The following is a 14,599-nucleotide window of genomic DNA, read 5'->3' on the forward strand; positions in this document are numbered from 1 at the left end:
ACCTGGTGCTCAGAGGGTGCTCTAGAGTCGGGCGTCTCTTTGCCCACGTGGGCAAGGGTCGAGCCTCTCCCTCAGCCAGTGTTATGAGCCCCCCCCACACAAAAAAGAAAGGGCTGCATGCACTGTCTGCGGGTGCAAGCATTGCCCTCGCAGCGTCGAGGCGGGAGATGTGCATTCGTCTGCCTCTATGTATGTGTGTGCGGCTTTGGTGTTTTTGATTAAATGTGTTTCGTCGCTGTATCGCCTCTGTGCGGCACGTCCCCTCGGCGGGGCAGTGCCGCAGCGTTGCCTCTCCTCCCCTCCATTCTCTTCCACCGCGGGCTCGCACGCCCTCTCTGCTGCGCGTCCCCTCACCTCCGTTAGTGCAGCTGCGCCGTATTCGTTCCGTCTTTTTCTCTCTCCCTCCGATGTTTCGCTTCGGTCTAACATGAGCAGTGAGCGCCCCGGCGGCAGCGACTGCGAGAGACGATGAACTCCGAAGATGCACAGTGACAACCGTTACGAGCCTCTTCAATGAGCTCGTTTGAGCCTTCTGCGGCTCTTCCACTTTCTCTCTATGAGTCTTCCTCGTTGAGAGCCGCAGTGTGTGACGCGCGGCTATTGACACAGTCGCTGACAAGTCGTGCGTATGAAAGCGAAAATAATAGTAGAAAGTAAATCGCCAAGTCTGCGGAGGTGTGTGTCCCCCGGTCGCTGAAGCGCGCCTGCTCGTCACTCTCCCCCTTCCTGTGTAGGCTGAACTCTTCTCTGAGTTGCCAAAGTGAGCTGTGGAGGATGCAGAGGCGCGTCGGCCAAAGCGTACGCAGACGAGTACGCGCCTTCTCGTCCAAACACTTGCTCACATGTGCACCTCGTCTGCCCTGATGGGCTCGTGTGAGGTACCGTGACGGAGCGCGAGGCGAGAGGAGAGGCGAGAGGGGTGGAGCGGAATGTGGGGGACGCGGCGCAAGCGGAGGTGAGGTCCATGAGGTGAAGAAGCTCAGTGAGCGACTCTGACCCCCCCTCCCCCGAAGGGCACGGCGCTGCGCGCTTTCCCCTTCCCCCAAACGCGTGCGGAAGAAGCGCTTATGATGCTGGCCGGAATGCGGGCGAGGGCCAACCCCTTTGGCGCACCCCCTCCCCGTACACGCGTGGCTGCCCATTCCCCCATTTTGGAGTCTGCGGGCGGAAGGAGGGGGAAGGGGGGGGTGCGCTCGCTCGCCTCGGGCTCCCTTTAGGGGTGGCGCATACGTCGACACTTCACTGCACGCCTTGCCGTATGCAGAACTGCATGTGCATCCTCCTCGCTCCAGCCGTCTTTTCTTCCTTTACCTCTTCTACATCGCCCTCATGGCTACGCGCGCTTTTCTTCACGAGCGTTTGCTGTGGCTGTCGCCCGCACCGCTGCTACCGGTGCTACACTACGCAGACGACGACCATTCTTTCATCAGCCACAGCCGACTTTTCAAGTGCACCCACAGCTACACGTACGTATTTGTACCCTCGAGAAGAGTCTCTGTGCCTGCGGCGGGCACTTCATCTGCGGCGGCGCCTGCGCAAGCGCCCACGCGGCTCTATGCCCGCTTTCCAGATAGTGCCTGGCACGCGCGTCTGCATCTTCTTCGATTGTCGTGTCGGAGGTGACGGAAGGGGCTATGAGGAGCTGCGGCAGACGGTGTACACGCAATGCAGCCAAATGCTTACGCTTTCTCGCCTCCACTCCTCTGGCGATCGGACAGCGCTTTCTGCATCCGTTCATATCGTGACCCACGCTCGCGTGGCGTCACACGCGACATCTTTTCAGGCTGAGGCTCCCGGCGAGTCAAGCGATTTTCGTGCTGCTGATGTGGTGGCTGGCCTACGCCCTCTTCAAACCGCCCAGCCTGATCATAGCGTTGGCGTGTGTGGCGCCGACACTTTTGGGAATCGCATGGAGGCGGTGATGCCGCATATTCAGCGGGCTCTCGATGATTCGCAGCAGCGCTCTCAGCTCATCCTCATCTGCTCCTCCTACGTTAGTCACACGGAGGCAACGCAAAGTCTGTCGGGTCTTCGCCTTGGCGCCTCGCCGCATCAGTGGCTGCGCTGTATTCTGGTGGACTGGGCGGCAGTTTGCGTGACTGTTGGCGAGCTGACTAGCAACACGCGCGTGTACCGCTGCTCCCGTAGTATGCGCCAACTGCAGGCTGCGGTGCAGGACAGCCTCTGTGTTTTTCTGATGCCGGATGTGCGCCCCTCACGCCGCCTTCAACTGAAACTGGGTGCGCAGGCGATGCCAGTCATTGCTGCGCTTTGGCACTACGGCGCCTGCCTCGACGAGAGCGACACCGTTCGCGGTGTAGCGAGGGCAGAGCGTGCGTCACCTGCCGCTCTGTCCGAGGTCAGCGATATGACGTGCCGACGCCTTGAAGCGCCCGATTGCTGCAAGTCTTCTGCCGCTGCGGCATCGGTGGCCGAGTGGGGTGACCGGGGGGACGGCTGCCCGACACTGCATCTACGCGCCATCCTGGAAGCTGACCAGGTAGATGAATCACTCCTGTTTGGAGACACATGGGTGCTGGCCTTGGACACAGCTGTCACCGCCTCCACCTTGATATCGTCTTCAGCGCCACTTTGGCCATCTGCCGCATCGACTGTTGCACTCTGGTACGCCTTCTTCAATGCCTTCTTTGGCGATGCGCTCGTGCTCACCGGTGAGGCGACAGACATGGGGAGCCGCCATCGCGCACTGCAGCGCCGTCATCACTTTGTCGCATATTTCATGCCAGACAAGACGATGCGCGTTCGCGAGATTGTGCCCCCAGAGCTGCGTTTCGTGCCACTCCCTGCGCCTCCCACGCCCGAAGGGCTACGGGAGCAGAGGGTGTATGAATCAGAAATGCAGCGCCTTCGGCAGCAGCTGCTGTCCTGCTGCGCCTCCGCCTCTTTCTCACTCGATGCGCTTCTGTCAAGTGGATGATGCGGAGCGGCGAGTACACTGTAGTCCTCGGTTCTGGGCTGGGTGGTGGGAGACAAGGGGGCGGGTGGGGGAGGTCTTTCTCGACGCTTGCACATTTTTTTTGCTCATGTGCGCATCCATGTTTGTGTGTGTGTGTGTCGCACCTGCACCCCATCGTTGTCCCCCCTCTCACCAGTCATCTGCTCCCCCCCTCCCGCCTTCGCGGCTCTCTTGTCGGCTTCACCGTTTTTTTTTTACTTTCCCATGAAGTCTTCAGAGGGGGGCCTCCCCTCCCCCCTCTCTCACTCTCTTCTCTGCTACGCATTCTTTGCAGCCTGTAAAGCGCGCACAGCTGTGCTTCTCACTACGTTCTTCCACAGAACTTGCCCTCAAAGAGTGCCCCCTTCCCTCCTCTCCCCTCTCGCTGAAAGCCGTAATGGAAGGGTGAGAACTCTGCAGTCAGCCCTCTTGACGGCTCAGACGTCACTCTACCGCCTTTCCTTTCGCCCATATCTCGTAGCCGATATGCTGCGCTACTGAAGTTACCTCAACGAAGACTTCCGCAATGGTGCACACATGACGCCCTACCAACAGAGCGCGTGGAAAAGGGTAACGGCATCGCCGAGTCGACATAGGTTGCCCCCTCTGCTGAATCACGGTCCTCTTCGTACTTTGAAATCCTTTGAGCGTGTGGTTCACCTCGTCCATCTACTCTCCCGCGCTGTCTTCTCCGCCTCTGCGCACCTCTCTCTCTTGATCATCAGGATATAAGCGCATACATCCTTGCAACGTGCGCCTGAATATCGCCGTAGCATAGATTCTGTCTCCCCCCCACACACAGTCCGTTCGCCCTTCTCTCACGCTCCCTTTCTCATTCCCTTGCCCGATCCCTCTCACTCATCGCGAGAGGGAAAAGGGCGTCGGCTCGCACCAAGTCGGCCGCTCTGCATCGCGAGCTGTTCCTCTGCTCCTCCTCACTCGGGTTTGACATCCATCGCAGACTCTTCGCCATTATGCCGAAGGAGGCGTGCAGTGGCTTGTGGAGGTCGGAGGACATGGTGGCCCTCTCCCTCCACATGCAGCGCGAGGTGGCCCACGACGCCGTTCTCAAGCTCGGCGAGATCGGTCAGTTTCAGTTTCTCGACCTCAACAAGGATGTAAGCGCCTTTCAGCGCGACTTTGTGCAAGAGGTGCGGCGCTGCGACGACATGGAGCGCAAGCTGCGCGTTCTGCAGGACGAGATCGACAAGGCAGGCGTGGCCACCATCGCGGACAGTGGCGCGGAGGGGGAGACGATGTCCTCACTTGAGCACAAGATCGACGAGGTCTACTCGGAGGTCATGGAGCTCAACGAGCAGTACCAGGCGCTCATCGAGGAGCGCAATCGGTCGAAGGAGCACCTCGAAATTCTCTCGCGCGACTTTGGCGGGGCTACCGGCGAAGGACTGCTGATGGTGACCGGCGTCATTCCCAAAGAGCGCATACCGGTCTTTGAGCGCCTCGTGTACCGCGCGACACGCGGCAACTCTCTCATGCGCACGGACGAGATCGATAAGCCTTTCTACCACATCCACTCAAACTCTTCCGTCCATAAGAGTGTGTTCGCCGTGTACTTCTCGGCTCCGCGGCTGCGAGAAAAGCTGATAAAAATCGCCGAAGCGAACGCGGCCACCATATACAACTATGCCGACTCGGAACAGCAGCTGACCCGCATGCACGCCTCGCTGCAGCACCAGGTGGACACGATCACCCAGACCCTCAACCAGTCGGCCTACCGCCAACGGCAGGTGCTGCTTGGTATTGCGGCTGCCTGCTACGAGTGGCGTCGCGCCGTGGTGACGGAGAAGGCGGTCTTCGCGACGATGAACATGCTGAAGTTCTCGGGCTCGACGGCGATCGCGCAGGGGTGGGCGCCGGTGCGCGCGTGCGACGACATCCGTACGGCGATCGCTGAGGCCGAGTACCTGAGCGGGGCGCAGGTTGCGACCATCATTGAGGAGCTGGGCACCCAGGAGACGCCGCCGTCTTACTTCAAGACCAACAAAATCACGGGCACCTTCCAAAGCATTGTGGACAGCTATGGCATCGCCCGCTACAAGGAGGCGAATCCCGGCGTGTTCACGATCATCACCTTCCCTTACCTCTTTGGTGTCATGTACGGTGACGTCGGTCATGGGGTCATTCTGACGCTCTTCGCTGCCTTCCTCGTCTTCCAAGAGAAGAGCTTCGAGGGGAAGCCTCTCAATGAGATCTTCGCCATGATCTTCGGTGGCCGCTATTTATTGCTGCTGATGGGCTTCTTTGCTGTGTACATGGGGCTCCTGTACAACGATATGTTTGGCTTCTCCATCGAAATCTTCGCCTCAAGCTACCGCTGGCCGCAGCTGCCTCCGGAGGGCCCAGACGGCATTGTGCACCCGTCCTTTCCCACTGGCCGTCCCAGCGTGAAGCCGACCTCGCCGGTCGTCTTCGGCATCGACTCTGCGTGGTCGGAGACGGAGAATAAGCTTGAGTTCTACAACTCGATCAAAATGAAGTGCTCCGTCATCATCGGCGTGGCACAGATGATGGCTGGCGTGTTCATCTCCCTCACGAACTACGTGTACTTCAACGACCGCGTCAAGGTGTGGTTCCGCTTCGTTCCGGAGATGGTATTCTTGTCGTGCACCTTTGGCTACATGTGCTTCCTCATCATTGTGAAGTGGCTGACGACGTGGGAGAACACGCACGATGCCCCGTCGCTGCTGGAGACGATGACAAACTTCTTCTTGGCACCAGGCACTGTCACCCTACCGCTCTTCTCTGGACAGGCTACGCTGCAGATGCTACTTCTGCTGGTGTCGCTCGCCTGCGTGCCATGCATGTTGTGCGTCATCCCCTATCTGGAGAAGCAGCAGCACGACCAAAAGATGCGAGAGCGCGCCGCGCACCCGCCTCCAGAGGGCTGGGAGGAGGAAGAGGACGACTTTGACCTCAGCGAGGTAATCATCCACCAAGTCATTCACACGATCGAGTACGTGCTGGGCTGCGTGTCGAACACCGCATCGTACCTGCGTCTGTGGGCCCTCTCTCTCGCCCACTCGCAACTGTCGGAGGTGTTCTGGAGCTTTGCCTTCCTCCTCACCGTCAACTACGATAACGGCTCCGGCATCTTGATCTTCATGGGCTTTGCTGTATGGATGGCGGCGACAATTGGCGTTCTGCTCGGCATGGAGTCGCTTTCCGCCTTCCTGCACGCGCTGCGTCTTCACTGGGTGGAGTTCAACAACAAGTTCTACGCTGCCGATGGCCACGCGTTCGAGCCGTTTGACCTTGCAGAGTCTCTGAGCAAACTGCGCTAAGCACAGGCACCCGATGGAGGCGCGGGGGGGGGGAGAGTCGACGCCGGGGGCGCAACGGTCCTTCCTCTGCAGCTCGAATCTTTGAGTGGCTTTGGGGCTCGGCGCATAAATGGCGCGATGCAGGGAGTCAGGAGGACTCTTACAGTGCTGACGCTCTCCTTCCGCTCGCAGCGTCTCCTGCACCATCACGCAAGCCGACGGTGCCCCTTCGCCTCTTCTCTCGCGTTCCACTCCGCCCCCTGCCCACTTCTGCTGTACCGCCCTGCTTCGGGCGTTGGTGAATCAAGCGTTGTGAGGCATCGATACGTTTTCTCTTGGTCTGTCCGTCTGTGTGTGCTGTGTGTGCCGTCGGCGTCTCTCGTTAACGTTTACTGCAGCGAGTGCCCGTCAGAGTTGGCCCTTTCTCTGGGAGGTACCTTGTTGTGCCGCGCGCACTCGCTTTGTGTGTCTCTTTCTCTTCCAGTGCATCTTCTGGGGAGTGAGGCGTCTCTCTCTCCCTCTCTCTGTGTGTGTGTGTGTGTGCACGACGGATGTGCGTATGCGTTGTTTTGCGGTGTTCCCTAAGGCGCAGGTGTTGAGAAGCCGAAGCAAATATAGCAGACAGAGAGACTGAGTGGTGCACCGACGTGGGCTCACCGAGCATGACTGCGTGGCAGGCACAGAGAGAGAGACGAGTGAGGAGGAGGGGGGAGGGGTAAAGGTCGAGGAGAATCATAAAGAAGCGTCGCCGGAGATGGGGCGTCTTCGTTACCCCCCCCCACTTCTCCCCACTCTTGCGTCTCCTCTCCGTGCGCTCTGTGAGGCTGCTGAGTGCAAGCGCGTGGACGGAGATCGGCGGAGGTATGCTTAGCATTGCTGCGGTCTACGAGAGCTACATGAGCGAAGGTAGTGGGTGCGACAAAGCAGCGCCGCTTGCTTTGGTGGCCATGTGTGCTGCTACCATGGAGCGGAGACTCTGGTGCAGCGTGTGGAGAGAGGGTGTTGGTCGAGGATTGGGCTGCACACGCGTTGCCCAAACTTCACGTGGCTCGCCACTCTGCCCTTTGTCTCACAACGGTGTCCTTCTCATGTTCCCACGCGCAGTGAGGTGCGGCAGGCGTGTGTTTCCTCCCCCCGACTCTTTACGTTTCTCCTCTTGCGGTCTTCCGCCATCGTCACCGTTTTCCTCCGACAGTGTGCCTGCGCCTCTAAAAGTGATTGCGCATGTCTGCCCTGTGTATGTGCCCCTAACTGCACCATCTCTGTTTCAGTGCGTGTGCGTGCTCGCGTCTCTCCTCTCTCTCACGGCGCTATCGCCATAAGACGTCACGATCGATACGGCGCGAACGACCCCTTTTTTCTCTTCCCTCTCCGTTGTGTGCGTCGTACGTGTCTGGCCTACACTGCCGCGTAGCCCAAGAACTGCAAAGGAGACGATGTGGCGCATCACGGCGGCTCGGCATGCGCAGCTGTTCGGGCTGACGCAGCGCAGGCTGCTGTCGGGGACCTTCACGGCATGCCCATACCACCGGGCCAAAGAAGGGTCTGCCACGGCCATGGCGCAAGGGGCGGCGGAGCACTGCCCCGTTGTGGGCACCACACCGCACACGCGTTGTCCCATGGAGGTAGACCTATGCGACCGCCGGACGCCAACCATCTCGGCGATGGTGTCGCAGATGGGTAAGACGCAGCTTTCTGCTTATGTGGCCGCCACCGCGTTGGCGGGGTACGTCATTGCTGGCGGCACCAGTCCCTTCATTGCCGCCGCCGTCACCACCGGCACGATGCTGCAGTCCTGCTCTGCCAACACGGCAAATCAGATCATAGAGGCACCGTATGATCGGCTGATGAAGCGTACCTGCCGCCGCCCTCTGCCGATGAAGTTTCTCTCACCACAGGTGGCCGCGGCCATCTCCGGCGTGGAGCTCAGTTTAGGCACTGGGCTGCTATACTGCGCGAGCCCACCGGCAGCGGCGTTGGGCGTCCTCAACTGGTTTCTGTACGTCTGCGTTTACACCCCGCTGAAGCGCGTCTCCGCCCTCAATACGTGGTTTGGCTCTGTTGTGGGAGGCGTCCCACCGTTGATGGGCGGCGTTGCGGTCGCCAGCTTCATCACGCCGCCGGTGTGGCTGCTGGCGACGTTTCTGTTTGTGTGGCAAATCCCACACTTCAACGGGCTCGCCTTTCACTGCCGACGCGACTACGAGGCGGCCGGCTACAAGATGCTGGCCTTCTATAATCCCTGGCGTGCTTCCTTCTACGCCGTTGCCCTCTCTGTGGTGATGGCTGTCCTCACTCTCATCTGCCCGACGTTCGCCGGCATGGAGGTGGAGGGGTCGTGGTACTACTCGGTGACGGCGGCCGCCAACGCGCTCATGATCTACAAGTCGCTGCTCTTTCACAATGATCCGGTGCGCCACTGCCGCGGCTGCTTCGTCTTCTCGTATGTTTATCTCAGCGTGATTCTCGCCGCTATCATGCTGAACCACGTTCAGCCGATGCACCTCGCGCAGCGCTCCATCCACTACTCTACCACGGAGACGGTGGAGGCATCTGCGACGTCCCCAGCAATGCTGTCCACCGTAGAGGCGTAGCTTGTACTCGCCCCCCCACAAACTCAGGCAGCTGCGCACACAGGCGTGCAGCCCAAGCCGCACTTCGAACTCTGACACGAGGGTCTCTTGCAGCTGATGGCTCACGTACCCCTTTTCGACCTCGCGCATGCTGGCAGCTGTGTGGGCGGGCACGAACACCGGCTCGGACGGTGCCCCCCGCCCCCTGCCGGTGCAGGCACCTAAAAGGTTAGAACGCAAAGCAAATGCCGCACAGCACGTACGCAGTGCTCTGACAATGCATACCGGAGCACAGATCAGCACATTCGCCAACCAACAGGCAACCGCGGAAGCCGTTGCCGTTACCCCTCCGCTGTTTCTCTGCCATACGCCGTGCTTTATCTTTGAGAACATGTCGACGCTCAGTGAAGTTGACACGGCGAGTGTGAGGCCGCGCCCTTCCCACCGTGCCCCGAAGAAGAGTTACAGCGACGAGATGGTGATGGCGAGTGGACAAGACAACGCGCGAAGTGACGTCTGCTCGGATGCTCGACAAGCCTCCCCCTCCCTTCCCTCCCACAGACAAGCGGACCGGCGGTGCTGCCTGTCTGCCCCTGCGCAGCAGACACTCCCGCTGTGTAACAAAGAGAATTTCGTGCGTTCGTTTTCTTACGCTCATTTTGGCTTTTCGATTTGTGCGTGCCGCTCTCCGCCGTGCGCACTCTCGCTCTCTCGGTGGGTTTGCGCGGATGAGTGTGAATGGGGGGGAGTCGAGGCAGAAAGGGGTGGACGGCGCCCCCCTCCCCCTCAATGCTCTCTCGGTGGCTTTCACGCTCTTCAGAACGGAGTGCAGAGCTGACACCCTCACAATTTCGTTTGACTTCCTCACCTTTTCTTTGTGTTCGCCTCACTGCCCTGATGAGGCGTGCGATGGGCACGCGCGCACCGGGCATGCGGCGGAGGCTTCTCTTAGTTTCGTCTCTCTCTCTGTTTCCACTTTCCCCGAAGTGTCTGACTTCATCGAAGCGAAGAATAAGAAGTGTGTGTGCGTGTTTGCATGTGCCTAAGTGTTTAAGCACCGAAGTGCTCTCTCTTTCCCTTATGGAAGAGGATTCTTGCACGCGCGCGTCTCTCTCTCTCTCTGTGTGCCCCTCTGTCGTTGTGTCTTAGTAGGCAAATCTGTTTCCTGTAAGTGTGTGGGCTCGTAGGCGCCGCATCTTTCATGTGTCAGGCCATCGCCTTTGGTTGTGAGTGCTCGCGAATCTGCGCGCGATGGATCTCTTAGAGAGGTAGCGAAAAAAGGAAAGAGCGCGTGAGAGCAACAGGCATGGCGCCGGAGTACCCTCCCCACTTCACTCGCTCCCAACCGTTTCAAAGTGGCGCATCCATGTCGTACCCTCTTTGTGCGCCTATGCGTGATGCGCCTCTGGTGCGCTGTTGTCGGAGACGGACGCGGGGTGGTGGTGGGGTGAATGGATGCGCCGGCGGGTGCACACATACACACACGCGTTCTCTTTCTCCCCCTTTTCTCATCTCTGGCGCAAAACGTGAGTAGGAGTGACGCACGGACCTATGAGCTCGCCGCCTCGGGGCAGCTTTTCTCACGTGCCGTTCTTTAGTAGGAAAGATGTCGGCGCGTAAGTGATAGGTCGAGGGGGCCCACGGCAGGGCTGAGGAAGCGAAGCGGAGGAAGGGGGGCAGAGTGGAGCTGCTGAGCGGTGCTGAGCGTATGCGCTAGCCTGTTCACCTCCTTCTCGATGAGCTCGCCTGCTTCTCGCAACCCGGTGAACGCATCCCGTTTCTCTCCTGCCTGCTCTCCTCTTCGGCTTTCACCTCTTCTAGCAGTCCTTGGCGCAGTGCGTGCCTGCGCAAGCGGGTTTGGGGCGGCATTGGGCAAGCAGCCACAACTCCCGGCTCTCCTTTACTCCCGCGGGCTACCGCTTTGCTCCCCTTCTCCCTTCGGTAGACTTTGGCGGATCTGCCGAATGTCGTGGTTGAACAGCGCCGCCTCAATGTGTGTGTCTTTCTCTCGCCCCCCTACTGATAAGCTGGCGACGCGTGCGCCTCTCTCCCTTCTGTGCGTTAATACACGTCGTCGCTCTTTTCCCCTCATCGGCCACCGCCCTGCTCGCCGATCGTCCCCGCCCGCTTTCTTGTTCTCTGTCATCCCCATCGCTGTAGGAGCGGCTGTGCGGCGCACGTCTGTCTGTTTGCCGTGAGCAATGTTTCATATTTGTCATGAGCGGTCGATGCAGTGTATCGTTCAATCTACGGGGTCAGAGTACTAAAACGCTTAGCGCATTGTGCGCCGCACTTGTGTCGGCTTCACCTGTTCACAAAGATGTCGGACAGTGCGGCATACGCACAGAGTAGCACATGCACGGCACCGCTCCGCTCGAGAAGCGTGGCAGTGCGCGCTGCTCGCAGGGCACAGGCCTTTTTCCGCTTTCCTCTTCCTCTCTCGATGCTTTCCTGCGACCCGTGCATGGCTTCCGTATCATGGGAGACGTGAGGGGATGAGAGGACAACGTCTATGTGCCAGCGGATGACAGACACTTTCTGCTTCGCTTTTTCCTGTGCCCTCACTGCCCCCTCCCTCTGGTCCCCTTAGCTTCCCTTAGTCGTCGACGCCAGTTGTTGCGGGTAGCTGAAAGTGGTGCAGAGGCCGCCCTCTAAAGATAAAACGTGTTCTTCTGCACATGCCCTGTGCTCTTGCCCACCACCAAGCAGCTTCCACCAACGCACAGGCGTGTACACACGAACGGGCCATTCCTCCAGTAGTGTCGATCGAGAGAAGATTGGCTGCCGTTCCGTTCTCGAGACATGTCTGATGGGACGGCGCGGCAACTCGCTATTGCAGCCTCTTGGGTGCACGCTGACTTACAGAAGCTACGACGCCGACTTGAGAGAGTTGCGGTGGCAAGGCAGCTCAAAGCGCTGGAGGAGCATTGGCGGCACGTGGAGACACAACTCGGCGCCGTGGAGCGAAGTACCAGTCACCAGCGCTTTCGAATAGAGCAGCTGACGAAGGAGCTGGAGAACCTGCGAGCAGAGCTGGAGCCGAACCTCACGCTCCTCGAAGAAGGTCAGCGAATCGTCCACGGTGTGCGGAATCAGCTTCATTATCAGAAGAGCATTAGTCGCAGCCACACTTCCTATAGCGGTGAGCTGACTGGCTTATCAACTGTGAAGGGCGTAGGCGCCGTGGATCTGCACATCTCCGTGGCCTGTCCGCTGTCGGTGCACGGCCTGTCCCTCTTTCCCAGCTGTGTTGCTCATGCTGCCCCACCACGAGCCACGGATGTGCGTGCGTTCCTGCAGCGTTGTGCGTCGCTCTTTCAGTGGAGCGAAGAAGAGCAAGCTGTCAAGCCGCCCTTCTTCTTCGACGAGCCCTGCCTCATGGAGTGCGACACGAATGGTACGCTGAGCGACCCAGAGGAACGTGTTGCCCTCAGCGCAGCAGTGTGCCGCAACGCTGCGTGCCCGTACTGGCACCGCGATCAACTGACCCACGTCAAGATGGCTGTCGCCGTCCTTCTAGACTTTATCCGTTGCCATTCAGTGCTCGATGAGCATCTCTGCGCCGTTACCCGCTTGACGGCTAGCCTCGCGCGCCACGTGCATCACGCCGACTCCATCTCCTTAGTTTGTGCCCTAGTCTGTGAGGCCCTGCAGAGGCTGATCGTGACCGGTCTGCATGCGTGGCTTCTTTCGGGGAAACAGTCGACGCTTTCGATGATGAGCGCCCCTGTTTTGAAGACGATCGACGCGCAGCGGTCTGCACCTTCCCGCGCCGCACTTTTACGAAACACCGAGGAGCGGGAGTGCTGGAACGCAGTCGAGCAGCAGCAACAGAACCTTTTTCCCAGCACCGACTCTTTCTCGCTCACTACTGCAGCTGCTGCACAGTTTCAGTCGCATCCGAGCTCCCTCTCGTGGCGTTGCATGCTGGCCGCTGTAGAGGATGTTGCGCTGCGGCGATGGCTAGGGCGCCAAGGCGTTGAGCTGTTTCCTCGCTCGCCCGAGTTGCACATGCAGTACGTCCTCGCGGTAGTGAGCAGCGGTGGCGGCAACTCTGAGGTGCTTGAGAGTTGTCTGGCAGCCTGCCGCACCCTTTCTGCTCAGGCAGCAGCTTCTGTCGTGGCCGGCCTAGACTGTGGGCAGTACGCCTCCAGCGTGGCACGCCACGTTGCCTACTTGCTGGCCCGCGTGTTTGCCCACGTGGCAGAGACAGATGCGGCCGCGGCTTTGGCGTTTCTAGCGCCTCTTTTGAGCGCCGACACGGAAGCAGGTGTGGCCACCCTTCTGTTGCCACTGGCGCGTCAGAACCTGGCGCTGCTCATGGTTGCACTACGCCGCACTGGCCACATGCGCTACGCCAAGTTCCTCCCTCTGGCCGCCATCTCCGACATAGCTCTGGAGCTGCCGCCGTCGGATGGGACTAACCCGCCAGAGAGCGGTCGTGAGGCGCTGTATGCAGCATTGAGGCTTGTGGCGTCGTACAAGCGTGACCGCTTCGACGCGCAACTTGTGAGCACCTGTGATTCGGCGCTGCAGCTTAGCATTCTACGGACGTTTTCTCACCGACTGGCGTATGCAGAGCGCGTTGTGGAAAAGACGGTGCCGGAGTCGCCGCTGGCGCAGGGCGTTCTCTATAGTGAGTACGTGGATGCGGTTGCTCAGCAGCAGTCGGTGCATGCGGCAGCTTCCGTGGCAGACGCCCTCGCGCACAACGAAGGGTCCTCCTGTACGCTGATTTTTCTGCTGCAGAGACGTCTCCGTGCATGGGGATCACCCCTCTCGCAGGATGCACAGGATGCCGTGCTGGCCTTCTGCGCGGAGAACGACCTCACTCCAGAGGAGCTTGGTGACCCATCGCGCCTTCGGGATATCTTTCAGCTGCCTTTCTCACGCTCCCCACCTGTCGAGTGGGTATCTGCGTACGCACTCCAGGTGATGTGCACATCGGGCGACGAAACTGCTGCAGAGTCGATGTGGGCGAAGATGGACGCACTACCGGTGGAGTTGCTGATGCACGACGCGGTAGCGGCCACCTTCTTCTTCCACCTTCTCCTGCAGCTCAGCGGAGAGGCTTGCAGCGCAACGCTCTTCTACCGTACGGTGCGCCGCTGCCTTTCCCTCTTTGGTGAGGTGCATCATCTCACCTGGAGCGCACTGGAGGGGTCAGCAGGGAATATGATCGGACTGCCGCATTATCTGAGTCTTTGCATCTACCAGGAGGTGCCGCTGCTCTTGGGCCCAGGCGCTGGTGCCACATTCGCGTGGCGCTGCCTCGTTCTGGAGGCGGCTGCCAGCTTGGGTGTTCTCCATCCTCTTTTGGTGACTGACTAGGCTGCGACGGTGGCGCAGAGTGCGCAAGCGCCTCCGCCGTTTTACGATTGCACGAAAGCCCTCCATCCCCCCCAACATCCTCTTTTGTGCAGCCCTACGCTGCGCATGCCTGCGTGCGTGTGCCACTGCTTTGTCGGCTCATCCCTCCTCTCTGTCTCTCTGAGCAAGTACGAGGCAGCGCCACTCCGCACGTATGCCCCCGCGCGCTCGATCGGCGCAGCGCCTTCCGCTCCCCTCTGCGTTGGTGATTTTGTCTCCTTACGCTTTCCTCTCTCACCTCCCTCCTCTTCCCTTCTATGCTCACCGCATCTCTGCCCGCCACTCGCTGTCCTGCGCTTGCGTTGTACTCATATCTGTGCTGAGCGTTTCCACGTGCTGATGCCGTCGTTGTCGTAGCACATCGAGGACGTCGCTATCGGAAAAGAGCTCTTGTGCCCGCCTTCTCTATTCACGGCCTC

General features: G+C 59.8%; 4 protein-coding genes across 4 annotated transcripts; all 4 read left to right on the forward strand.

Annotated features, from left to right (window-relative positions):
- Positions 1–1,270: 1,270 nt before the first annotated feature.
- LSCM1_06180 (uncharacterized protein) lies at positions 1,271–2,938 on the forward strand (the record flags this gene model as incomplete). The annotated part of the gene is made up of 1 exon (XM_067323612.1): positions 1,271–2,938. The coding sequence occupies one exon, from the start codon at positions 1,271–1,273 to the stop codon at positions 2,936–2,938; it is 1,668 nt and encodes a 555-aa protein (XP_067178717.1).
- Positions 2,939–3,930: 992 nt separating this feature from the next.
- On the forward strand, positions 3,931–6,258 carry LSCM1_06181 (uncharacterized protein; the record flags this gene model as incomplete). Its single annotated transcript, XM_067323613.1, has 1 exon — positions 3,931–6,258. The coding sequence occupies one exon, from the start codon at positions 3,931–3,933 to the stop codon at positions 6,256–6,258; it is 2,328 nt and encodes a 775-aa protein (XP_067178718.1).
- A 1,415-nt stretch (positions 6,259–7,673) lies between these two features.
- On the forward strand, positions 7,674–8,831 carry LSCM1_06182 (uncharacterized protein; the record flags this gene model as incomplete). The annotated part of the gene is made up of 1 exon (XM_067323614.1): positions 7,674–8,831. One exon carries the CDS (start codon positions 7,674–7,676, stop codon positions 8,829–8,831), a length of 1,158 nt encoding a protein of 385 aa, XP_067178719.1.
- Positions 8,832–11,612: 2,781 nt separating this feature from the next.
- Positions 11,613–14,141, forward strand: LSCM1_06183 (uncharacterized protein; the record flags this gene model as incomplete). The annotated part of the gene is made up of 1 exon (XM_067323615.1): positions 11,613–14,141. One exon carries the CDS (start codon positions 11,613–11,615, stop codon positions 14,139–14,141), a length of 2,529 nt encoding a protein of 842 aa, XP_067178720.1.
- Positions 14,142–14,599: the final 458 nt, after the last annotated feature.

The sequence above is a fragment of the Leishmania martiniquensis genome, chromosome 23, assembly GCF_017916325.1.
Source record: "Leishmania martiniquensis isolate LSCM1 chromosome 23, whole genome shotgun sequence".
Taxonomy (NCBI): domain Eukaryota; phylum Euglenozoa; class Kinetoplastea; order Trypanosomatida; family Trypanosomatidae; genus Leishmania; species Leishmania martiniquensis.